The sequence below is a fragment of the Lepisosteus oculatus genome, chromosome 4 (assembly GCF_040954835.1).
Source record: "Lepisosteus oculatus isolate fLepOcu1 chromosome 4, fLepOcu1.hap2, whole genome shotgun sequence".
Taxonomy (NCBI): Eukaryota; Metazoa; Chordata; class Actinopteri; order Semionotiformes; family Lepisosteidae; genus Lepisosteus; species Lepisosteus oculatus.
The window spans coordinates 54,371,095-54,396,031 of NC_090699.1; the positions used below are offsets into that span (position 1 = coordinate 54,371,095).

At 39.5% G+C, this 24,937-nt stretch overlaps 2 protein-coding genes across 4 annotated transcripts in view; one reads left to right on the forward strand and one right to left on the reverse strand.

Annotated features, from left to right (window-relative positions):
- Nucleotides 1–344: 344 nt before the first annotated feature.
- On the reverse strand, nt 345–11,050 carry mon1a (MON1 secretory trafficking family member A). Its single transcript, XM_006630685.3, has 6 exons — nt 10,944–11,050; nt 10,009–10,177; nt 7,266–7,658; nt 5,216–5,981; nt 4,170–4,317; nt 345–2,925 (listed from the first exon to the last, which is right to left on the reverse strand). The coding sequence occupies exons 2-6, from the start codon at nt 10,136–10,138 to the stop codon at nt 2,785–2,787; spliced, it is 1,578 nt and encodes a 525-aa protein (XP_006630748.1). The 5' UTR covers nt 10,139–10,177; nt 10,944–11,050; the 3' UTR covers nt 345–2,784.
- A 412-nt stretch (nt 11,051–11,462) lies between these two features.
- rbm6 (RNA binding motif protein 6) overlaps nt 11,463–24,937 on the forward strand; it is a 28,227-nt gene continuing 14,752 nt past the window's right edge. For 2 of the 3 annotated variants that reach the window (XM_015347366.2, XM_015347367.2), the window contains exons 1-6: nt 11,463–11,541; nt 13,039–13,155; nt 13,958–15,575; nt 15,851–15,940; nt 17,508–17,577; nt 21,804–21,877. In XM_015347366.2, the coding sequence (XP_015202852.2) occupies nt 13,112–13,155; nt 13,958–15,575; nt 15,851–15,940; nt 17,508–17,577; nt 21,804–21,877 (1,896 nt within the window). In that variant the 5' untranslated portion in view covers nt 11,463–11,541; nt 13,039–13,111. Of the gene's footprint in view, nt 11,542–13,019; nt 13,156–13,957; nt 15,576–15,850; nt 15,941–17,507; nt 17,578–21,803; nt 21,878–24,937 lie in introns of those variants that run through there. The other variant, XM_069189368.1, reaches the window with a different exon arrangement.

Here is a 24,937-nt window from a genome sequence, read left to right on the forward strand (position 1 = left end):
AGTTTCTCCTCAACTTGCCAATTAAGAATTTGCTCACTTATTTCAGACTAAACAACTGTTAATAGATGAACACACAGCTTCCATTTAATGACACTATTAGTCAGTGTTTTTAATTTCTGCTTAAATCCAATTGGTTGCATTTCAGTTAACAAACCTGATTGATGGTTAATTAGCACAGGGTTCAGACAATTACAAATCTAGATTTTTAAGAAATAAAAGCTAATGGGTTTTTAGTGGGTTATTAAGGGATGAATTGGAACACAAAATGGCAGACATGGTTATACTCCAGCACTAGAATAAGAAACTACTGATATAGTTAAACAAAAAAGACACCCAAAGCTGCATTGACATTTAAAGACTTTATTGAGTAAAACCAAGCATCATCCCTGTCAGTATTCTTAAAGCTTTGCACACAAACTGCCACTTTGCAATTCTCAGTCACATGCTTGTCAGTTAAAAATAAGATAATCTGGGATGTCTGCACTGCAGTTTTACACTTCACCTTGAGAGTGCTGCAGGCAAATTTGGCAAAGCAATTTTTATACCCTCAACATTGTTCTCAGTCAAACCATATTCCTTTGAGTCACTGCCCCAGGAAAGCATGTCCTTTTCGTTAATGTTTCTTCGCTTGGATTTGAAAGCAGATGTGAGAACGTTTGGTGATGGGGATTGTTTATTTCATTTAAACAAGGGAGGTGAATATTAGTAAAATGTCTATGAAACCAAGAAATTCATACTATACTTAAAGCATGTTTAATACTATTACTGCTGTTACTGCAGTACTAATTTATTCCATACCATGGGCACAGTGAAAATGCTTTTTCGAAGGAAACAGTTCCAACTGTTCAAGGTGTATTAAAAAGATGTACTTTCTTTTGAAACTTCACCCAAATTGTCACGACCACCAGCCAGCGGAGATCATCTCACAAAAGAACCAGTACCAACACCGGGTTAATAATAAGCGCAAGCAAGCAGCACTATTTAAACCATCCTAAGTCACTTCCTGCTGCTCAGTATTGAGTCTACTCCTGGAGAGCTCTACATGGCGTTTATTCTGTATCTCGCATTCTTCTAGATTCTGGACTTCCCTTTTGCCTTTCGACTTTGGACCTCGCCTCTCGTTTAGGGTTGTTTGCCACTATTTGTACTTCCTGGATTTCGAACCACCTTTCTTCTTTTGACCACAGACTCGCCTTACTTATCAGATTGTTTGCCTGCTTCGTCACCTACCTACTCCTGCATCTGCACAGGATCTGTATACCTTTTCACTGAGGATTCCTGACACAAATTCAGTTGCCAAACGTGGAAAAAAGACAGGAAACCTTATTGTTCTTGATGTTTCAATAAAAGCAGAGATGTAGTGGTGGGCTAAAATAATCATCAGATAAGGTACAGGTAGCTCAGGTGGCCCAGAAAGTTATACAGTCCCTCTTGTGTAATGAAGTATTTTAAATACAGGCCACAAATGTGAAAGGAAAGTAATTAATCATGTCTTCAAGTAAAAACATTAAATTTTAAAACTAGCACATGGAATCTGTTAGCTCTACAAGTGTTTTAAACCACATACAAAATAAAAAAAGTTAACCTGATTATATTTCCAGACTTATAGTAAGTCTATGTAGGTCATGAAAATATCTGCATATTGCTTTTAAAACCATGACTGAATGTTTTAACAGATTTTTCAAGGGATTCCAAAGGAAGGGAATTTAATGTAATCTAACTGTTATGTTCCCTTCTTTAGTATCTCTTCCCTCAGCTACTTTTGCACAAAGCAGAAGCCTAGGGTCTCTATCCTGATGCATTCTTCATCACTTATGACTCTCCTTTCACTTTGGAGCCTGTCAGCGAAGTGTACCCTCAAGTAAGCCATCGTTGAAGATAGCCAAAAAATAGTCCCAGTTAAGAACCTAATTGCCCTGATGTAAAGAAAAATAAAAAAGTTAAATCCAGAAAGAATTTAATCACAGTCGGAAGGTCATGAACTTAATATGTGGCCTAAGATAAATTCCCTAAGAATTAGCATCCAACCAGTGTACTGGTTCAATACTCATCATTAATAGCTACATTCACTGGATGGAAATGCCTCGGTTAGATAAAATACTGCCTTTGCTTTTGTGTTACATCTTGTTCTTTGTATGTTTAGAACAAAGTTAAATAAAATTCCCAAAATAACCCTGCTTGTAGTATACTACCGTTCTTTTAAAACTGGTAACGCACTTGGCACCTCTTGTTAAAGACCTTTGTCATAAGTGCCTTTTTCAGTATTTAAATATAGGAAGCATTTTACCTTCTAAAACACTTTGCTAAAAAGAACTATGCACTCAGATCCTGCTTTTCAAGTCAAAAATGTCATGCGGCAAAGACTATTGTAGTGCTTGTAGGGCAAAAGTGCCTTGATTTCTAGTTTTAATATTGGAAGCATTACAGATCACATTGTGTTATCTGTAAAATCAAAAGAACAAAATCAAAATATATTTTTTTGGTTCTGTAGATCATGGAAAGTATCTCTATGGCTTGATATGCCATGGCGAACTGAAAAATCTATAGGTGAAAACAATTATCCTGAATTATTTAAATATCTATTATCGTAAAGTATTCAATAAAAACCTAGAATCTAATTTTAACACTGAAGGTCACACATTTTTGTTCCCACTATATTTTAGTAATTTGTAGTAGTATTAGCTGCTAATATTGCATTATTGAGAATACGTGACATCTACAACTTTCTATACACAGTCTGATAGTTAGTCCATGTGAGTAGCGAGCCTTCAGCAGGCTGGAAGGTCAGTATGTCTGTGGACTGAGAATGAAGAGACGGTCCTCCTCCTTTCGAATCCACTTCAGCAGCTTGTTAATAGCCATCACAGCTTGTGCTTTGGTCCCCAATGGACTGAAACAGAGGTAGAGCTCAAAGCCGCTGGTCACCTGCAATTAAATGAGAGGCTTAATGTCTCAACACTTATAACATTCTAGAACGTTTGGAAATTTGTGATCTGATGCAGGCGTTATTAACATTCTCTATTGACAGTCTTTTTAAAAAACAAAAGAAGATATCAAGAAATAGACATGCTAGAAAAGGCCCATCTTTTAGCATTAATAGATGTTAGCTTTTGGAAATGTTAACTGTGACCAAAATAAACGTTCCCAAAATCAGGAAGCATTAAGCAGCCCCGAAAGTATATTTGTTTGTATAAAGGCTAACTTTTCTTTAAAATTTGGACCTGCGAAAGGAGAGTGAGAAAAGGAAGACAGACTCCGCCCGTACACAGCACTGACTTTACTGGAGGTTCAGTTGGAGGAGTGGGGCATCCCACGCGAATATCAATGTAAGTCAACAGGCAGTACTGTTTCACCAGGAACCAAGGCCCCCATTCCCAATTAATCATAACCCTGCCCTTAGCATCTCTTTGTTTGCTGCTGGCTGAGAAATGTCAGTCACATCCAGCTAGTTTCATGATCCAAGCACAAACTCACGATGAACGGATTACAGGGCTCAATTTGCACTTGGAGTGAGTGCTTTAAATATCTAGGTTATCTTTAAATAACTGGTTAAAATTGTGTCTTCAATCAAACAAATGACAGGACTTAACCACCAGTATAATGAATTATTGTGACTAATAATCAGTGAATGTATGACTGGGATTTCAAATCACAATAGTTTCCTTTTGACTTTTTCTCTGGACAGTTTATTTGTTCAGTTAATCTCCTCCTAAACAACCATTACGCCAATAACCTGACATGAAAAACATAAATCTGATAGTGAACCCTGGGGTCCATTTATTTGTCCATTTTTTTAATCATACCGCCAGTCTAAGGGAATAATTTAACTGCTTTTTCATCTATTATGACAACAAGATCCATCCACTTTCTAACTGCTTTATCCAATTTGGGGTTACAGTGGAGCTGGAGCCTATGCTGTAAGTAATGGGCATAAGGTACTGTAGGATACAGTATATATCCCAGATGGGATTCAAGTTCTTCATAGGGCACACACCAGGGCCAGTTTTACCAGAAGATGGTTAACCTATCAGTATGTCTATGGACTGTGGAATTGAACCCAGGGCCCCAGTGCTTCTAGCAATGCCAACAACTGTGCCACCACACTGCCCTAAGAACATCATACAGTATATATCACAACAACAAGGCATTCTCCCTCTGAAGAGTCTCACCCAGGCCAGCAGGTTCTCCCTCTCCCCACAGTGGTAGATGGAGCGCAGTGGGCGTGTGGTGTGATGCACTCTGCTGTGCAGGTACTGGTATAGACCCATCAGCCTCTCCTGCTCTTCCTCAGTTTGGTATGGTGCAGGGAGTTCGGGGCTGGCAAGCAACAATGTAAAAAAAAATAACAGCAATCATTCCTGACCTTTTTTTTTTCTTCATTTCTGATTCATTCAATCCATCCATGTGAGTCAGCTGATTATCCTTTGGATGTTTCTTACATTGCAAAGCTACGTTTTACTGTGTGTTTCTTAAAAATCTGGAAAAATGAACACCTACAGTCATAGTAAGAAATCAGTACGAGAAGAAAATGAGAGGAACAAGTGAATTCCAAAGATATTGCTTACACATTCTCTAATATTATTAACAGACTTCAGATACCCTCAGACTTGCTTTAGTTATAAATAGAATATTGCTATGAGGCCTATAAATTAGTTACAGGCTTAATGCACCTAAGGGATACTGAGCTCTTTATATACAAATTAACACCAGCCATTTGATTTTCGCATTAACATTAAGATCCTGTACCTGTGATTTAATTGCTTACTTTTGCTCAATTAGTGGTTAATAAATATAAAAAAACATCTTGAAACCTGGAATGGATTCATTCACCTCATTAATGACAAAGTGTGTAGTCCTCTTCTCATGAGAATCTGCGCACAGCACTGTAACACCTATCCTCCAAACAACTCTCCCTCCCAATATGCACAGTACATTAAAGTATAATAATATATAGTATACTGAAGAAGTGCGTGATATGCTTTTTGGGTCACAAAAGAATAACAACAACAATAATAACAGGCCACAAATATAGTGCTAAGTAGTCATTCCGGAGTCAACTTGTATTAAAATAAATATTTCAATGTTGTGATAATTTCATGTTCGCGTCATAGCGTGGCAATGTGCCATTGAACAAAAGAACAAGCAGATGTCTGAAAGGAGGGAGAATCCAGAGGTCTGTGTTGTAAAAGGACACGCCGACTGCAGGACTCCTCACCTGGTGTACAGCCCAGAGCTCTTGGACTTGTAGACGAAGTGCCTGAGTTCTGGAATGCCCACCTGGGAGACGGGATAGCTGGGGGACCGGGTCGCCTCCTGCAGGGCCGGGTAGGCACTGCGACGGCGGAGTCGCTCCAGAAAGCGCTGCTTGCAGTCAGACAGGTTGAAGAAGTCCTCACGGTCAGTGGAAACCAGGATGAGGCAGAGGTCAGAGGCTGGCTCCAGGTAGGAGATATGGGCGTGGAAGAACCCAGCAGTGTTGAACTTGGGCAGGCAGATAGGGGTCCAGCCCTCCCCCTCACGGAAAGAGCTGGAGGAACCCACCAGGTTGAAGAGCAGGTGGAGGTCCATGTGGTGAAGATACTGGTCCTTCTTTCGCACCAGCGTCACTAACTGGTTCCCAGCGAGCAGAATGGAGAAGACCAGGCTTTTGGATTTGGCGGCCTGCAGGCTGGAGGAGATGACATCGCGGGTGGAACTGGGGAGGGGGAGGCAAGAGACGGCGCACAGCAGAAGTCCGGGATCCCGGTCCAGGAGCTTGAGAAGGTTGTCGGTGAGATGCTCGGAGCCAGCCAGCAGCCGCCGCAGGTCGTAGTTCTGCTTGCGCTGGAAGATATGGTTGAGCTGCGTGAGGGTGAGCAGGCTGACGATCTGGTAGTAGATGTAGAGCAGCTCTCTGGTCAGCTCCCTCTCTGACTGTCGAGTGTGCGCCACCCCCACCAGCACCAGGGGGCTCTTACGCAGGAAGACCACCTTGTAGCCGTCTGGAAATCACAAACGCAGAAAATTACAACCTGGGATAAGGCGATATATCCTGGGACCAACTGCTTCACATTCAAGTACATTACACATTCTCTAAAAAGATGATGAAACCAAAATGACGTTCAAAATGGAGGAATTAAATACAATATGAATTTGAGAAGTTTTTATTAAAAGATACAAATATGGTGTTACTGGATACCAAGGGAGTAGAGATTTGTAAAATAAGGCCTTTTCTGGTTCATTAAGATGGAATGGAAACATGTATTTTAGATGTATCTAAATCTCCTAAAAACAAGCTGCATTAGAATAAAGAATGAAAAAGGAGCCCCACTTCCCTTTTTTACTTTGTACATTGGTTTTACGTAAATGTACAAAGTTCCAGAGGAAGAAAAAAAACATTCAACATTCTTTTGTGATTAATTCTTAGGTTGAGGATAATGTTAAGCTTAAGAGTCTCTGCTACATCTAAAATCCTTCACTCATATTTACCCAGAACTGAGGAATGTTCTTATAAAAATTCTCTGGATTTTAAAAATTCTCCCAGATGTTGAGAGAAAGTACAGATTACCCAGTAAGGATAGTACTAGTACTGTGCTATAAAAATAGCCTTTCCATTTCAGCAATTTCCTTCTGTGTTCCACTTTCTGATACTGATCAGTTAAGTTTCATTTCTGAATCTGATTGAAATCATAGAGCCCATCATCAGTTAAGACATAAAAAGTATCCCGTACAATGAAGAACTTGAACTGAAGTTAAATTGAGCTACAATGAAGAAAAAGAACTCTCATCTTTGGAACGATACATCTTTGTCTTAAAGATTAAACATTACAACATCCAAGAAACGCATTCAAAATTGTGCGTAGGAGCTCGTGTCTTGGCTCCTGTTCCATCTCATGAGTCAATTTAAGCTTTGCTTTTAGCTGCCCAGCCCAAAAACTGGAGTTTACAACAAACGTTTGGGAGAGATGACAGCAGCCAAGTTCAATTTGCCTCAGCTGTCCTAAATTGCAAACATGACATACTGTATGTCATGTCTCAATTCATAAGTACACCCCTTTACTCCTTCAGATTCATATTTCGCATCCCTCCTCCATCTCATCTCCACCTCCCTGGTCACTGCTCGCTCTACATTGGCCCTCCGCCATACCAGTTAAGCCAAATTTACTGTGACTAAACAAACACTCAATCACTTTTCAATACGTTATGTACAAGTGAACGGAAATGCTCTGAACTGAAAAGGGAACAAATGCAATTACACGACACCAGCAACCACCAAGCCCTCTCACCAGCATGGATGGACCTGATGACGTTCTTCCCAGCTTCCACAAAGGACACCAGAGCCATCATCACCCCCATGGTACTCGACAGTGCCTCCTCCGTGCCGTAGCGGGAGTAGATGGGCTTTCCTGCCTCGCTCAGCACGAAGACGTGCTTCCGCCGCCCGCGCCACGCCTCGCTGGTCACGTCCTCCTCCTCTGCCCTCCCGCCAGCTGGGGCCTCCGGGGCCTGCTCCTCCTCGGGGCCCACCGGCTCTGCCTCCGGCTGCTCACGGTCCCCCAGTGGGGTCCCGAGCCCAGAAGCGGGCCCCGAAGGGTCCGTGTCCTCGCCTTCTTCGCCGTCGGCAGTAAGGTCCTCAAAAGAGCGCGTGTGGACAAACATGGCATCGTCTTGTCCTGCACCTGTGAAGTATTAGTATTGATTACTGTTTGACTTCTTCCTCTCCTGTATATGTGTAAACTATCATTTTTAAGGAGATTTCCATAAGCTGGAATCATTGTTTTCAATAAACCTTAGCGAGGGAATTCTTTTTAAACCCTCTCCCCGATTATCCATTTTCTTGGAATACCACACTGGCCTTTTTGCTTTTATTCCAGCTGCTTCTTTAATAAACACATGTAGATAAAGGCTACCGTGCTCAACAATAGAGGGGTCAATTGTAATGTCTGTTACTAGTCTCTGACTGAACAGAACTTTTTCATGGCGTAAAACGCCAATAGGCTAATAGGATCTAATAGGAATCACTGTACTGAATGAATCATCCTGTAATCTTTCTCTATGCTAATCGCATCCTGTTCATAAAAATAATTTCTATAACAGGGCATGCTCCTTGCATTCAATTTTCTATTAAGAGGCCTTTGAACATAGAGGAATAAGTATAAACATGTTGTATGTATATGTGACAATTATGCTTTTTTAATTATTCAGTATAACAAGTAATGTGAAAATGATGTTCAATGAAAATGTCAAGAATATGAGAAAAGATATGACACATGGGTGCTAACAAATGGCTCATCTAGAGCTCCGGTAGTCATCCTTTAATCGTACAGCTCCTCTCCCATAGATGTGGTTGTCATATTACATCTACCGTAGTATGACCCTGAGAACTTTACAGTACAAGAATCAAACCCCCATGCAGTGCATTACCATCTTCAATGAAATACTTAAACAAAAGTGTAGTACGTAAAAACTCCAAAAGGGCTAGATGATAAATTTGAAATCACTCCCGGAGCTTTTTCTAAAGCTGATCGTTCAGCTGTCTCTTGGAAGAAAAAAAAAGAAATGGTGAAATGGCACAAAGATATATAACATCTTTGCAGACATTTAGCATGGTTACGGTATTTATTTAGATGAATTGCCATGACTGCATTATAGTTTAGTGAACACAGAACTGTTGTCAAGAAGGATTCTGTCATCTACATCTGCAATGTGTATTTTTCAGAATATAGGTTTTTTTTTTATTTATAATGGGTAACACTGCCAATTGTGATAGAGGAGGGAGGGGCTGCATTCCTGATGGATTAATCTCATTAGGATGATGCACATTGAGTATGACAGAGTATCTTGTTAGTGCAGGTTTTTGCTGACTTTTTCTGGATCTAGAACAGGTACTAACACAAAACACTTGGCACACCAGTACAGTGTAAATTTCCCTGTGAACTTCTCCCATGGGATGTTCATAAAAGAGGATGAAAAATGAATCTCTCTTTCTTGGACACACAATAGGACAGTCTTGTCCTGCTGCTACCTAACACAGCAGTCCAGATGTAGGGGCAATATGTTCTTATAAAAGCAAATAAAGGAAAACAACCAGCAAAAGACATATGGATTGAATCTAACATCCAGGCTATCTATACAAAAATGTTATTTTTTTGTGCAATATCATTTACTGGTCTGTGTAATGACTCAGTTCTGTGTTTTTCTACAAAGATTACAAAGTCTTCTAAAAGGATGCTTCAAAGTAAACTGGATTGAAAGAGATGGGCATCTACAGCAGTAACCATACTGATGATATCATAGATCTTAAAAGAAAAGCTTTTTAGAGAAAAGAAAAGTTTCTTCTATGATACCATAAGTGGTTGGGCAATTTTTATGCCCAATTTTAAGCCCAAATTGTATGCTTTAGTCTAAGGAATACCACATCATTTCCACTTGTGCCCCCTGTGTCATGTTTCTCTGTTAACTCTAAAGAAGTCCTCAGCATTGACTTTGTCAATGCCTTTGAGGATTTTAAATAATTGTATCAGGAGATCTCACAATCTTCTCTGTTTATGGTTAAAATTGCTTTTTTTTTTCAACCAATGTAAGACATTCCTTTAAGTCCTAGAGTTGCCCTTCTCTGGACACACTCCAAAGTAGCGTTATCTTAACATAAGGAGTGTCATAACATAATAACCAACATTATATATAACTTTCTAAATGCACAGTTCCTTAACGTTTTTTAAACCTACATTTTGTGACAATCACTCAATGACATGAAGTGTACTTCATTACATCTCACGTCTCAAATGTACACCGTTTATATGTCTCGAATAAAAAGATCAAATGCCCAAATGTGACAATTTCAATACACAGAAGGCATGAATGCATAAATGCCATAATTTCAGTTCACTGATTGAAAATAGCAGATTATTGTAACTAGATTAATTAAGAGGAGGTGGAGAATAAGATTAATTAGCAGAGGTGGAGAAATTCACATGCTTGGGCACCTGTGCATTAGGTGTACACTGACGCATGAGCAGAAATATCTACCTGGCTCTGTTCCCTCTACAAGTCCAGGAGTGGGACTGTCTGATCTCTCTGCGCGGAGTTTGCCCACTGGAGCCAAGCTCCCATTCTGCGTCTCCCAGGCCACCTTCTTATTGTGGACATCGGCCGCCATGCCTGTAGTGAACTGCTTTCAGTCTCCAGAAACAAATGCCTACAAAGCAAGAAGCCACTTGTTCAGTAAAAGGTGCCGTTAACCAGCTCTTCCTATCCTGCTTTCCTGGGGAAGTGACAGAAAGACAACTGCCAGTAACTTGAAGACTATTCAAAGGTCACTCATCACCGCAGTTTCCAATAAGCCCTTAAAACTTGAACACAAAGTGTAACTTTTTATTGGAATTTAGGCATATGCAACACAGGCTTAATATGAATAGTATATTTCTGGTAGATTTTCTGCAAATACACATACAGTGTATGCATACAGTATAAAATTATATCGAATACATCTAAAGCCCACAATATTTCATTACTAGAGTTAAAACAGTGAGGGTGAAATTCATTTTACATGGTCTTTTTCGTCACTTACACATTTAACTTTATAACATATTTTACTGTGACTCTTTGTGCTACTAACAGTTGTTATCATAACAATAAGAAACAGCAATAATAGTTTACTCAATTTCTGTCTACACGATACCTCAGCAATCCCCCAGTTTCGCTTTCCATTATGTTAGTTCACAGAGGTGACATTGTAACGACAACAACAAACTTGGATCTACTCCACTGATAAAAATGAAACTTTGTAAATAGCGGCCTTTGGCATTACAAACTACTCAGTTTGGATACGAATCAGCACTCTGAATAAAAAAAAGGTGTAGCTACCCTTTGTTTTCTTTACCAAAGACTAATCTCTTTGGCATGGGTTGCTGAATTTGGGTAAATAAAATCTTCTCGCTGTACTCTAGAAATGTTTCACAAACCTTGCACTGATCCAAGTGAAAGTACATCTTTTATTCGCCTTCCCTTACCACGGCTGTAAAAAACGAACACTACGAATCTGAATCTGAATCTGTCATAGGAGTCACTAGCTCCAATACGGAAGTACCCTGGACTATGGGAATTGAAGTTTTCAAGTGTGGGGTACTTGTAATTTATTATTTTCGAAAACGAACCTAAATATAGTAGTTTTTAACTCAAGTCGCAGTCTGTATGACAACAATTATGCATTGTAATATTCATCCAATTTTGTCGTTTATAGGTTCTGCATACTCCACAATCTATCTACACGCGACGCACATCACACAAGAAAGTGAGAGAAATAAAAATTTCAGACACACGAATTTATCGTTTCTCCATTACATCGAAAAAAATATTTCAAAAGAAAAATCTAGGTCTATGAAATATAGTGACAAAAGCAGGGTGAGAATTAGTGGAAACTGGAAATTTTCTAACTACATCTCCCATCAGGCTTCAGACATTACAAATTTCCGGTTGGTCGTTCTGTTTCCGCTATACTCCATGTTGTTTAACTTCTAAGAGGCGGTGTGGTGCAAGAAGAAATATTCTGTATTTAAAAAGGTTTGTGGATTATTTTCAATGTTCTGTTTTCACATATGTAAAAATGCGTGTAATCGAAGGTTTTCCCGGGGGGAAAATAGTCATTTTGTTATAATTGCATATTTCGTGAGGGTCGTGGTCTATTGTGATGGAGAAAGAGATCGAAATCTAAAGATACCATCCGCAGACATGTCTCTTTAACCTAGTTACGATAATGTAGTTCCCGTGATTTACTGGTAATCTGTACAGTGTAAAATATGGTGGCTCAAGCTGTACTACAATATAAAGCCAAGTCCAGCAGATGTAGCTACACCTATTTCACACGCCCTGGATGCTTTATAGGGCCTGCGTGCTACAGTTCCTACTAGTCTCGGAGCCTAGTGCGGTTTGAGACCGAGAGAAAGTGCTGCAGTGATCAGTTAATATCTAGCTGTGTGCTGTCATTAAATATTTGGTACAGGAGCGATCTTTATAAGTTCAGCTGGGAAATTTCTTTTGGGTCAGTATCAAAACATAATGACAGACTGCTTTGATTTTGTGTCTCGTCTTCAGGACGGCACCGGTATGTGGTTCGCCTCCAAAAAAATCGAAATATGCCTGTCCAACAAAAAATCGTGGATGGCGTGATTTAGTTGTTTAAGTGTTTTTTTTTACGAATTGTAATGAACAAGCTTTTCTTCGTCACCTGGCTTTAATAAAGATGCTTCTATTAAGATTGTAAGGTGGCAGTATTGTCTGCATGCGTACACCAGTCATGAGGTTCAGTGTTAAAATTAGCTGTAGACCTTTGGTTCCCATATGCGCCAACTAATTAAGGAACAGAATCCAGCCTGGCGCACAAGTGGTGCGTTTGGATTTTGCAGCAGAGCAAAACGTAATTGCTGGCTAAGTTCTCTAGTTGGGGCCTATCTGTTAATTTGTTAATGTTGTTTTATTAGCCCTATACAGTTTCTTGCATTAGGAATTCGTCTTTTTGCATACCCCAGCTTGCTCTCCATGAGACACAGACACACAGACAGGGAGAGAAGCTCGGGGTCAGAGCGCAGGGTCAGCCATTGTACAGCGCCCCTGGAGCAGTTGGGGTTAAGGGCCTTGCTCGGGGGCCCAACGGAATAGGATTCCTCTGCCGGCTGCGGGATTTGAACCGGCAATCTTCCAGTCACAGGCATAGATCCTTAGCCACAGAGCCACCACTCTGCCCCGATTCTGCAGAAGGGAAAAGTGCTCATAGCAGGAGGGTTTGCCCTAGTGCCATTGCCACCTGTGTTTGTCCATCACCACTTGACCAGCTAGTCCTTGAAAATGAGAATTAGCTCTCAACCGAGTTATCTGTAAAGACCTAAGCACTGTTGGAAAATCAGTTGCAACATTAATGATTAATAACTGAATTTATTCCCCCCATAAGTGAGGGAGAAAGCATTAAATCAGAACCAGTATATGCATCTTTTTTCAGTATTGCTACTGATCATTAAATATCATTAATGCTATTCCAGCTGTGTTCTTTTGTTTGTGTTTCAGAAGCGTAGGCCTCCATTGGAACAGCGTGTCTCACTGTTTTCGTAGATACTGTTGACTTGGCTTGGAAAAGAAAATGTGGGATGGCCCCCGGCCTGGCCCGCGTGGGCCTCCATTTCGGTAAGTCATACTGAAGGAGTGTCAGGTCAGCCGTTCGTCGATTTATGAGACTGCTCAGAGCGCATGCCGAGAAATTGAAACCTCTCACATTTGTGTTGCAGGGTGATATGCCAGCAGCCATATCACCCTGGAACTCCTGCTGAAGCTAAGCAGGTGTGAGTCTGGTCAGTACCTGCGAGACGTCCTGGGGAAGAACTAAGGTTGCTGCTGGAAGAGGTGTTAGTGGGGCCAGTAGGGGGCGCTCACCCTGCGGTCTGTGTGGGTCCTAATGCCCCAGTATAGTGACGGGGCCACTACACTGTAAAAAGGCACTGTCCTTCGGATGAGACATAAAACTGAGGTCCTGACTCTCTGTGGTCAGTAAAAATCCCTGGGGGTTTCTTGAAAAAGAGTAGGGGTGTTACCCCGACGTTCTGGACAAATTTCCCTTTGACCTTTACAAGTCATGGCCGCCTAATAATCCTCCATCACTGTTTTCCTCCCCACTGATAGCTGGTGAGTGGTGAGCGTACTGGCATACTATGGCGTATATACCACTACTATCCAGGTGGGTGACAGATTGGTAGTGGTGGAGGGGAGTCCCCATTACCTGTAAAGTGCTTTGAGTAATTATTATTATTGTTATTATTTTTGCAATGTTGATGTGTTCTGAAGTGTGCTGTAATCTCATCAATCCATCTGTTTCACAGTGTGCCCCATTAGTAGTTTTTAATCAAATATTCAGTTTTAATTCTTCTGTTGTCCCAGCCTCTGTGTATATTTTGTTTCATTATGTTATTTTATTTTTCTGTTGTCGTCGCAGTGGGGACTCCCATGGAGAGAGGTTTGATGCCCCAAAACGGCCTTTTCCAGATTTTGGAGGAACTGGTAAAATGCCATACAGACCGATGGAAAGGCCTCCTCCAGACATAAGGTTCCGACATGAACATCCAGGAGACGGGATGGGGCGAGATTTTAAACCTATGGACTTAAGAGGAAGAGATCCTCGTATGGACTTCCCTAGACGAGATAAGCCTGAGTTTGGAATGAGAAGAAGACCAGAAATGGGAAACAGGTTCAGGGGACCTCCAGATTTTAGGGGACCTCCAATGCATCATTTAGATAATAGCAGAAGAGATGGAGAACCTATGCATATGGGCGAGTTTGATGAGCCAAATGTGGATTTAAGAGAGAGGCATGGAATGGGCAGACCCGAATTCAGTACACCTCCTGTGGATTCCAGGAGAAGACTTCCTTTGGAAATCTTGGGTAGAGAAGGTCATGGACTAAATATGAGGGGAAATGATAAGGGTGGTGGGGATTTATGGAATAGAAACAGGCCTTGGGGGGACATGGATGGTGCAGATGGGTCAAATAAGGATTTGCCACAAAAAAACAGAGAATTTCCTGACTTTAAGAGGCAAGGTATACCTCCTGTAAACTTAAGGGGAGGGAGGTTTGATACTGACATGGACCTCAGAGACAGGCGTAGACCTCCTTCAGAATATATGGAGAGGGAAAGATCTCCTGTTGGTTTCAGGAACAATGATGGTGTCCCATTTGATGCGCGGGGAAGAGGTGAGTTGCCCCCAGATTTTGGAGAATGGAATGGACCAAACTTTAGAGGTGGGGATGGAAATTACAGAGAACAAAGAGAACCACCTATGGGTTTCAGAAATAGGGATGAGCCTATTCATTCTCAAGATATCAGGGAAAGGGGGCCTTTTCCTATGGAGCCCCATATGAAGGGGGGTCCTCCTTTTCCAAAGGGCAGGGATAGATTTCCTCAAACCAGAGGTCCAGAGAGAACTCCTAGAGGGACTCATGACTTCCAAGGCCGAGAGGGAGGTCCCATGGATTTCCCAGGGGCTAAGGAAGGCCCCTATACTTTTCCTCCTCCAGAAAGAGAGACTTTGGGTTCACAACCATGGAAGAGCAGTGTCCCTTTGGACAATTTTATAGGTAGAGATTTGCCACCGTTTGAGCACAGAGGTTTACTAGAGACTCCATTAATGCACACAGACCCACCGCCAATTAACTCTACCTTGGGAGAGGAGCCAAAAGGTGGACCAAGAGATCAGGAGAAGAATGGGTCATTCAGAGAGAAACCTCCTTATTTTGTGGGTGCCGATTCTCTCGATTCTCTCCCAGTTATGGACAGTTTGTCTCAGGAGCACCACAGCATTGAGGATCGTTCTACATTCCCAGAACCTAAGGAAGCAGCAGCAGGTCCAGAAAGAGAAGAAACAGTAGTAGAGACTGAGAAATTCATGGACAAAAGGAGTAATGAATACAAGGATCAAGACTACAGAGACATTGATTACCGGCTCGCATCCAGTCATACCTTTGATTATGAGCATGGGGAACCTCAAGGGCTGGAAAAAACTTCCAAACCAACCAAACCTGTCCCACCTCCTAGATCAAGTGACTTCAGTCTTCAGGTGAGACCACAGGTATTTCTCAGTTTATCAGGGCTGTGATTGATGTACTGTAACGCTTCTTGTTTTCATTGCTAATATCTCAATAAATAGACCATTTTAAACCCAGTTTTAAACATTATTACTATAGATTAACACATGTAATTGAATAAATAGATAAAAAAAGAGGCACTCCTTTTGTGTTTTTAAGATGCTCAAATTAGTATGTTGTATTGAACTGTTAAAACTAGCCATCTGTTTTGTTTATGTTCAATGTCTTTTTTTTATTTTTATTTAAGGATCAAGATTACAGAAGTGCGTCCATTAAGGAAAAGGTCTCTCAAACCATTTCCATCACAGGGATTCCTAAAACTGCTACAATGGAACAGGTACATACTTTAATATGTTATTATGTGTCAATGGAGATACAGGCATATATCATGTTGTACAAAAAAGTACAGATTTATGTTATTTAAATTTATTTGTATAGCAATATTGCAACTCAAATGATTTTTGTGGAAAACGAATTATATTGAAGTTTCTAAATGTGTTTATTGGAGTTATGGATATCATGAGCTTCATATATGACTGCAATCTGACTGAACAGAAAATGTAATGGCAATTGTTTTACATTATTTGAATTGGTTTACATACCTTGATGCTTTCTGTTTTTAAAGCAGCAGTTCTCCAGATTATTATTAGGTTTGGTTTGCAAAACTATTTAAGAGGACCTTTTGCTTCTTATAATGAATATGTTTTACGTTTCTTATCCCCTGCTATTCATCTTCATATTTTGGGTAAGATGGCAGGATATTGAGTCGCCATTCTTCCTGTTGGTGCTTTTGTATTATTTGATTGTTATTTGACCTTTTATTTTATGTAATTACAGAAATCGGTAGAACTTTGTGCTTTTTAGACTATTCCGTTGGCTAAGGAGAAATCTGCAAAACGTAGGATGCAGCACATCGATCAAATTGTGTACTCCAGTTACGGAAGGTTCTGATGCAGCACTCTTTCTGTGTGCACGGTCTTCACAGTGCTTAATTCTTTAAGCATTTCAGTGCAGAAAAAAATAGTCTTGCCAAATATTAACCAACCACGCAAATGTGCCTTGAACTTGCATGACATTCACTCTTAAATTAGGGTGTAGTACTCTCTCTTTGTGGACCTAAAGGTTATTTCAGTTGTCAAAATCTTTAAATTATTGTAGGCGTTCAATACCATTTCCCACAATATTTCCAAAATAATTAAAACACTTTGTACTGACTGCAGAGTCTATTTTTTGTTTAGTGGTCATCATCTGATTATAAATATGAATCAGAAGTCTTTTATGTTTGAGGCTTCTGTTTATAAAAAGTAGCTTACATTTTAGTACAAAATATATAAAGACTGTGACTTTATTTCCGAAGCTTCTCAGTGTGGTTCTTCATTGTTTTCCAACTTTTTGATCAATGAGGAATAGTCTTTTCTAAAAATAAACATAACTGAGCATTGCCCAAGCCGAACCCTTCACGCTTTTGAATGAAAGTTTCTTGTTCTTGAAACGCTTCAGGGATTTTAAAAAGTTTCGTTAACACATTGATTCATTTGATATTTGCAAGCTGACGAATATTTCATGCTTGTTGCCTTATTAAACTTGTACAGACAAACTTTGAGTTAAAGTAAATTAGACATAATTATGTCAACACAATGTTCTCATATTTAAAGAGCTCATTGGAGGGGTTTTATTCAGACTGTTTCATAAACCCTTTATGATCTGTTTGGTTTGAGTTCGGGTGGTAATCTGAAAAATCTCTCCAATGGTTCTGAACAATCTTTTGGGTGGTTTTGTAAAGTCATTGTTACATATTCTGCAGCAGTTGCAATTTGTAGCCTCTGAAAGTGTCGTGACTACAATTTTGGGAGACATATTCCTGTGTAACTTTTTCAATACCTTTTCATTTTTTTGTTTTGTAGATCCTTTCTGCGTTTGCTGTTCGAGATGGAGTTCCGATACCTGGCATGAAAATAAAGGCTGTTGTACCAGGTGAGAGAGCAGAACTACAGAGAAATAGAGTGATTAGAACAAGGCTTGAAGGCCATTTCGCTGCACGACATTCATCTTAGTTGTCTTTCGAAAATCTTTAAAGTTTGTTCTTCGAAGTCTTGTCGGTTCTAATGATGTTTGGTTGTTTCCCTTTTCTCTATTAAATATAATTAACAAGAAAACCAGTCTTAAAGTACATGTGACGTATCACAGTACTCTGATGTTAAAATTTAAACCCCTTTTCTTCATGCAAACAAATGCATAGGTAATTCAGTTAAGCGAACTCTTTATGATAAACATTGTCAAGTTTCTATGGGTAATGTAACTAGTATCGTACTTATCTTCATTTAGTCCACAAATATGTTTGAGTTCTGAACTCAAGAGTTCTTTTGATGAGTCCTCAATTATTTCTCAAAATGGGAAGTATTCAGGGACCTTATGAGCAAACGCATGGAATATCAACTCTCCAGGCTGGAGCAGGAGAGTTAACTTCCAGTGTCAATCTATGATAGTATTCATCTATGATTGACTGTAACAGAATGTTTCACTTTTCTCTAATAAGAAATGGTGATTAATGAGCATCTGTCTGCTCATTCGTAAGAATATGTGTGGAATTTTTGTTTTGCTTGTGCAGTGTTTGAGTACTCCCTATAGCATCTACTAGTGAGGTGCGGGTCACCTTTTTTCTGACCCCCACCTGTCTGTGGTTGTGAGAAACGAACCCGCACCAGCTCGACCAGGTTTAAAATGATAGAAGTACTGACCCGAACCCGCTCCATAACAAACCCGTACTCGCCTAACCCGATCGAAAATGTTTTGCGAACCTGAGTCGGTGAGTCATCCCGCGCAGCACTAGCATCTACTGTTGAAGGCAACATCATTACTCATAGAAGTATGCTGAACACCCCAAATCCCAACTATTCAGCAGAAATCAAAGTTTTCACTTTGCCCTAGTGCGCAATATACTTTCTACCTTCTACAAAGAATTCTCTTTCTGCTGCTGTTTTTATTTCCTTTTTACACTTTCAACGGATTTCTTTCATGCCATCTGCAAAATTTTGTGCACTGCCACTATAAACAAGGAACTTTTGCTGCAGTTAGACTTGCACTTCAGATCAATGGACTCTGCCCTCATGATTTTACTGGGTATAATTATGGAGAAGTAACTGAAAAAAGTTAAAAGAAAAGTTGATTTAAAAGAGAGATTCCTCAGATAGTCATACTATTTAACCATTTTCTATTACAGTAGTTATTTATACATGTATTATGTAGTATAATAGTTATTCTCATATGGTTGGTCCAGTTATATTTTTTGTCATATCTTTTTGTATGCAAAGATAAACAATAGAGGCAACTTCTGTAAACCTGAAGTATTTAAAGAACTTAAGAAGAAAAATATATTTGTTGTTAATGGATTTCAGTGTTTTTCAGTGTCGGTATAAAACCAGCATTTTTAGAAAAAGTTTTGGAAATTATTTGAATGTATAAAATGGACTTTTTTGTATTTTACGCCTTCCTTCTGTGGTGAACTGTAGTGTGGTGAATATTATAATTCAGAACGTAATGGTAGTGTGGCTCATAAGGAGTGTTCCAAACTTACTGCCAAAGTACTGACTGCTTGTTTATTGTGGTTTAGCTTTGTGCCATGAAGGCACATATGTCCTGTGTGAAGAAACTGTGGTGATTAAGCAGCAATTATAGATATGGAAAGACAGTTTTTAAAAACAAAGATAATGAACTTTATAGAGCTGTACTGAATTTATTCTGTTGCTTCCTGTTTTTTTGTAGGATGTTTTCCTACTCAGGTCATTAATACCTCAGAGGATCTAAAGTTGTGTAGAAATTCCACACTTGTATTCCAAGATATTACTTACTGAATGACCGATTTATGCTACTTGTAGGTAATCCTGAATGCTTAAACGTGAGGAGTTGTGTGGCTTTTCCATTTTTATTCCAGATCCATTACATTGTGACAGAATCCTAGGCAGTTTTTATAGAAACCCAGGGGACAACTTCAGACTTCAGGCACTGTAGCATTTATAATTGAGAATATTAAACATTCTTATGACCTGTAGGTGTTTGCAATGGACTTTCCGGCCATGTGAATGAGGCTCAAAATTTGGGCTGTTTTAAGATGGTATAATTTTCAAATTTCTTGTTCTTGTGAGAAGAGAGGTCATAGTGGTCTAAACTTTTTTTTTTTGATCGCCGAGAGCCTTCTAAAATGGCATATTGTTTGTACTGCGGAGTAAGCCAGAAGCTTTTCTTTAACCCTCCTCTTTTTTTTTCTTTCTTTCCATGTACAAATAGCACCATTTCACAGATCACATTCCAGCGGCAAATACGTTTGAAAAAGTTGCAGTTTATTGGAAATTGCGTGATGTATGTGTCAGTTTCTGGAGTATTCCTGAAATGTTAATGGAGCATCCAGAATAATTAGCACAATATTTAGCATTAGTGGTGAGCAGTACACCTAAAAATATAGATCATGTGTTTCCACACAGAGAGTGTGTGGTGTATTTTGTGACCTAATACAATTTTGATCAGAATTTAATGTAACTGGGTGTCTGATTCAGATCATATGCAGATCTCATATGCCTTTTTCTTAGGGATGGGTCATATATCTCAAAACAGACAAAGGAGATATGGGTTAACAAGCCTTGAGATGCAGTGTTCAGTATTTTACCAACAATAGTAGCACTGGCAGTAAACTAGTGTGGTATCATACAGTATCCATACACCTATATGTAGGGATAATACCATTTGAAATACAGGACTGGCATTGTTCAAGCTCAAGGAGGGAAACGTATTTGCTGTTCTCACAGTTAGAAAAGTGTGCTAGCAGGCTGAAAACAAAGTGGGATGTTCGTAATAAAAAAGGCAGAAATAGTAGATTTAGTACATGAGGCTATATTAATAGGATCATATTTTGACGGTTAGTTGTGTCATCTTGTCAATACTTGTCATTTTTCAACACTATGTATATATGCATATAGATTAAGGCCCTGATCTGGCTCTTGTCCAAGACTATTGGGTAGTCAAAATGTAGTTAAGATATTTTAACAACGGTATAGATATTTAAACCACAATCTGAGTTTTAATGCAGCTGCTGCATGGAGTAATGATTGGGGCTTCCGAGAATGGAGGGGGATGGGTTTAGATCCCAGCTGGGATGTTACTCTTGTTAGTCTTGAGCAAGCCTTGTGGTTCACTCCATTTTCTCTACATCTTAAACAAACTTGAAATGTACAAGCTTCACTTTAGTGCACAGCATATAGACAAAACCGTGCATTTTCCGTTTCTTGTCTTCAGTTTTGAAATGAACTTGAATATCATTTTACACAGAACAGATTTCTAAAATGTTTTATTAGACCAAAATTATCAAATTTTCTTATTGTTTTACCTTGGTTTTTGAAATCACTGTGACATGAATCCTTCGAATTTCCGAAAGCACTCGGGCACACTGACGTAAAGTGCTTGCTAGCACATAAAGATGAGTTGTTGCATAAATGAATACTTATGAATATACTGCAGGTTGGGACACCCCTTTCTACTCTCCCTAAAGCACCAAAGGTGCTCGTAACAGTTTTTTTTGTAATAACCATGTGCAAATATTTGTTCTCTTTAACAAATTATATTTACCGTTGTGGTGTTCTCTTGTAAATGGCTGAACTTTAAAACCTGCATCTGGTAGCATTTAATCTTCAGTTATTTATCCAGAAAGTTACATGTGCTTAAGGAAACAAAAACATTAATGAAGAAGTGAACCTAATGAAGAAGAGAGCCTGAATGACTGCAAAGTTTGTTTGCCACGGTAGTAAAAAGTGAACTTTAAGACACAAAAATGCATGTGAATTTCTGGAGTATGAAGATTTAAGGATGACCAATCTTGTGCAGCTCTGGCTGTTGGTATTTTTTAAAACGCATTTAGGTCAGTTTCTTAGAAGATGTAACACGTAGCTTTAATCCCATCCAAATTCTAGTATAGCGAATTGCAATAACGTTATTCTTCATCCTTCTGGTTTTCGTTTCGCCTCCCTTTGTCTCTGAACGCATCCTCTAATGAAAAAGAGAAGTGTGGCGCGTTTTTCCTATTCATAATTCAAAAGAGTCGCCGCTGTAGTTTATGCTTGTAAATGGTCTGAGATGTGTATGTTTTGTCGATTTTTGTTCATGACGGCCAATGACTAACACAGATCCATCTGTATTTTAAATGCTGTCCCCAGGTTACAGCTACGATACCGCCTATGTGGAGTTTTTAAACCTCGAGGATGCAGTCCACTTCATGGAGTCCAACCAGGTGGCCTTTCCTCATCGCTCTGCGGCTGCTGTCACCCCTGGGCAGGAAGCGAGTTGGGGTGGTTGGGGGTGTGGGCGGGGGCTGGCATGGCAGGGGGGTGGTGGGCAGGAAGGTTCCACGTGTGCAAGGTTTTGGTAAAGAGAGGGAGTTGCTTTCTACTAGAGATGCTTAAGAAATAACATTGGTTTGACGTGGTTCTGATTTGGTTCGACATTTTTTTTTTTTGTCTGGTCTCATGAAAATATAAGGAGGTAAATGATTTCGGATTTAATTTATGGAAAATAGTGCCAGAGAAGTGACATCATACCTTTCTCAGGTACAGTGAATGGATTGGATTAGTATGGTTGTTAGGTTGAGCTTGATTTGAATCCATTTTTGGAGGACTTCATCAATCTGTTTTGATGTTTTACAGCATCTCTGATGGATATTCCAGTTTTTTATGAGGGATAATTGGTTAAAACTTACATAAGGGTTAAATAGATATATGCAAGCTGGGAGTTTTCAGTGGTACGACATTTAACCATATGGTCTGGGATCTCTTATTCATAATATGTTATCTTCTCTTTGAGTACATATTTTTATTATAGATTTCCTTTCTTAATTTGGCTTAATTTGTTTGGACTCGATTGCGATTTTCTTTCATACGCTAATTCCTGTGTTGCAGATTAAGTGAACGCTTTAAAAAAAATGTTTGGGAGTGATGCTCATATGTGCCATTACCCTGAAAGTCTGGTAGCTGTGGTTTCTCTTATGTACTCATGCTACATTTCTGCTGATTCATCTAATTGAAATGTTTTGAAACGATTAGAAATTAGTATTGGTCATGTTATTTGCTGCAAATTGAATGGTATGTTTAAACATGCTAAAATGCAAAACAAATGCATTGTTTGTAAAAGGTTTAAGCCTAGAAGGATTTTAAAATGGTAAAATAAATACCAAGGTCTACTTGTATGTATTGTTGCTTTTTGGTCATTCCATCACTTTTGCTTTTATTCTTGGGTCATTCATTATTCCTTGAAGGGTTTAATCTTTTCAGTCATTCTGTATAATGCATTGTTTTCAAATATGTAGGTGTTTAATCTTAGCGGTGCCTTATGAGATAAGTTTTGGCTTTGTAGGAAATGCTTGTGTTCCTGGTGTTCTAGTACATACATTTGAAATTTTTATTTTTTCTTTCCCATCGTAATATGGTAAATCATTTCTGGTAGTGTTTACAGTGAAGTGGAAACCCCTCTGGCTATATTTCAGAGAAAGGAAGGTGTTCTTGTTTACTTCAAGCCTCGCCTTTTCATGATGAAAAGATTTGTGGTGTGTTCGAAGTCTCTGAGGTTGCGTTGCGGGTCTTGGATCTCTGAACCTTGGTGCCGCTGAGTCCAGGTTTTGCTTTTTGGGGAAAATGGGTATAAGTGATCAACAGAAATAAACTGAAGATGCGTTTAAAAAATGCAAACATTGGTGCTTGTGGTTACTTAAGCTAACTATTAAACTCATTTCCGGAGTCTAGGATTGTAGGTAATTGAGAATATAAATTAAATGTATTTATAGGTTAGTTTGGTAATTTATTAGATAAATGGATAAGAGAACAGATGCTCTTTTTTTGTCTTTGGTGTCATACCACTCTGCATAGGGGTTGAATTTCCTTGCAGTTAGGAATTATGTTGTCTGTCCTGTGGGCAAATGGTGGATTAATGATGGATCAATTCTGATCGATCAGGTCTCAGTCTCTGATGCTTCTAGCTGCCAGTCGGGCTCAGCTGGGGCCAGGTGTGATCATCCAAACAGTGTGTTTCATCTGTGCTTCCCTTCTCAGCGGTAAGAACAATTTGGATGTGATGACCTCTGGGATAACCAGCTACTTCAGGTCTTTGGATCTAATCTAGATGTGGAACACCACTGAGGGAATGCGCAGTTAGACTTCTGTCGTGCAGTTGCCATGCAGTGCTGGGGGTGTTCCCCAGGTTATCTGGACTCCTGGAAGAGGGGCTTGTTTCACTGGTAACTCCGTTTATGCCACAGTATCCGTTTCTGGGGCTTTTCCAAAGCCATATTGGTCGGAAGGCTCTTGACTTGAAGGCTCTTCTCCTTTTGGTGGCCTTTTCTGACTTGGCACAGCCTTACACCTAATCAGAAGCTGTAAAAGCAGCTTCTGATTTTGATTTTTAGTGTACCATAACAAAATCAAAACCTTGCTCTTCTTCCCAGAATATTGTCCCTTTCCACATAAGATTTTTTTTTATCCTTTTCTCACATGACTGATTCCTTGCTGGGACGGTTGCATGATCTGCAGCTTTTCTTCTTTTACGACAACGTTTGGTATGAGTAAATGTAGTTTTTTTTTTCCGAAAAATGATTTGCAAGATTGTTTAATCCTTTCATTAGAAGTAATATGTGATTCTAATGAAGGTACCTGAATGGGTTTTACATGCGTTCCAGCAATTAACTCCCTAAAAAGCTTAAGCTTTACATGGTCCATAGCTATTACCATGATTTTTCTAGGTTTTGTGCTGATGACACCTGCATTAACTAATTAGAGCTGGAAAATGTAAGACGTGTAGGTATGATGTCCCTTTCTTCTTGAAAGGTTTAGAAAGTGATTAGATCTGTTCCGTGCGTCTACCTTTTCCTGCCTTCCGTATAATGAAACCTTTTTGTTGCTGAAAAATGTCTGTAAGCCAGTGTTCAGTCACTCCTGCAAAAAAACAAGATGCGGCAAGCCCTGAGCAGTATTGCCCGCAACCTGTCAAACACTCAAGGCAAAGTTAAGAATGTTTTTTTCCTTTGTTTCCTTTAGTTTCTCAATTCAGTTGCTAGTATCGAAGCAAAGTACAAATGTTTTCTTGCTGTGAGCTTTGTCATTGAGAGATCTGAGAATGCCATGTGTGCAGATGCTTTCGTGAGCTGCATCTAGGCCACTTGTGGGACTGCTGATTTATGACTACTTCTCACACCTTTATTAAGTGAAGAAGGCATCTAGTTTGTAGAACAAAAAGGCTGCGGTGTTTAGCTATTTTCTATTTATGTCAATTGCATTTCCTTTGTTAGACAGAATGAGCGGCTACA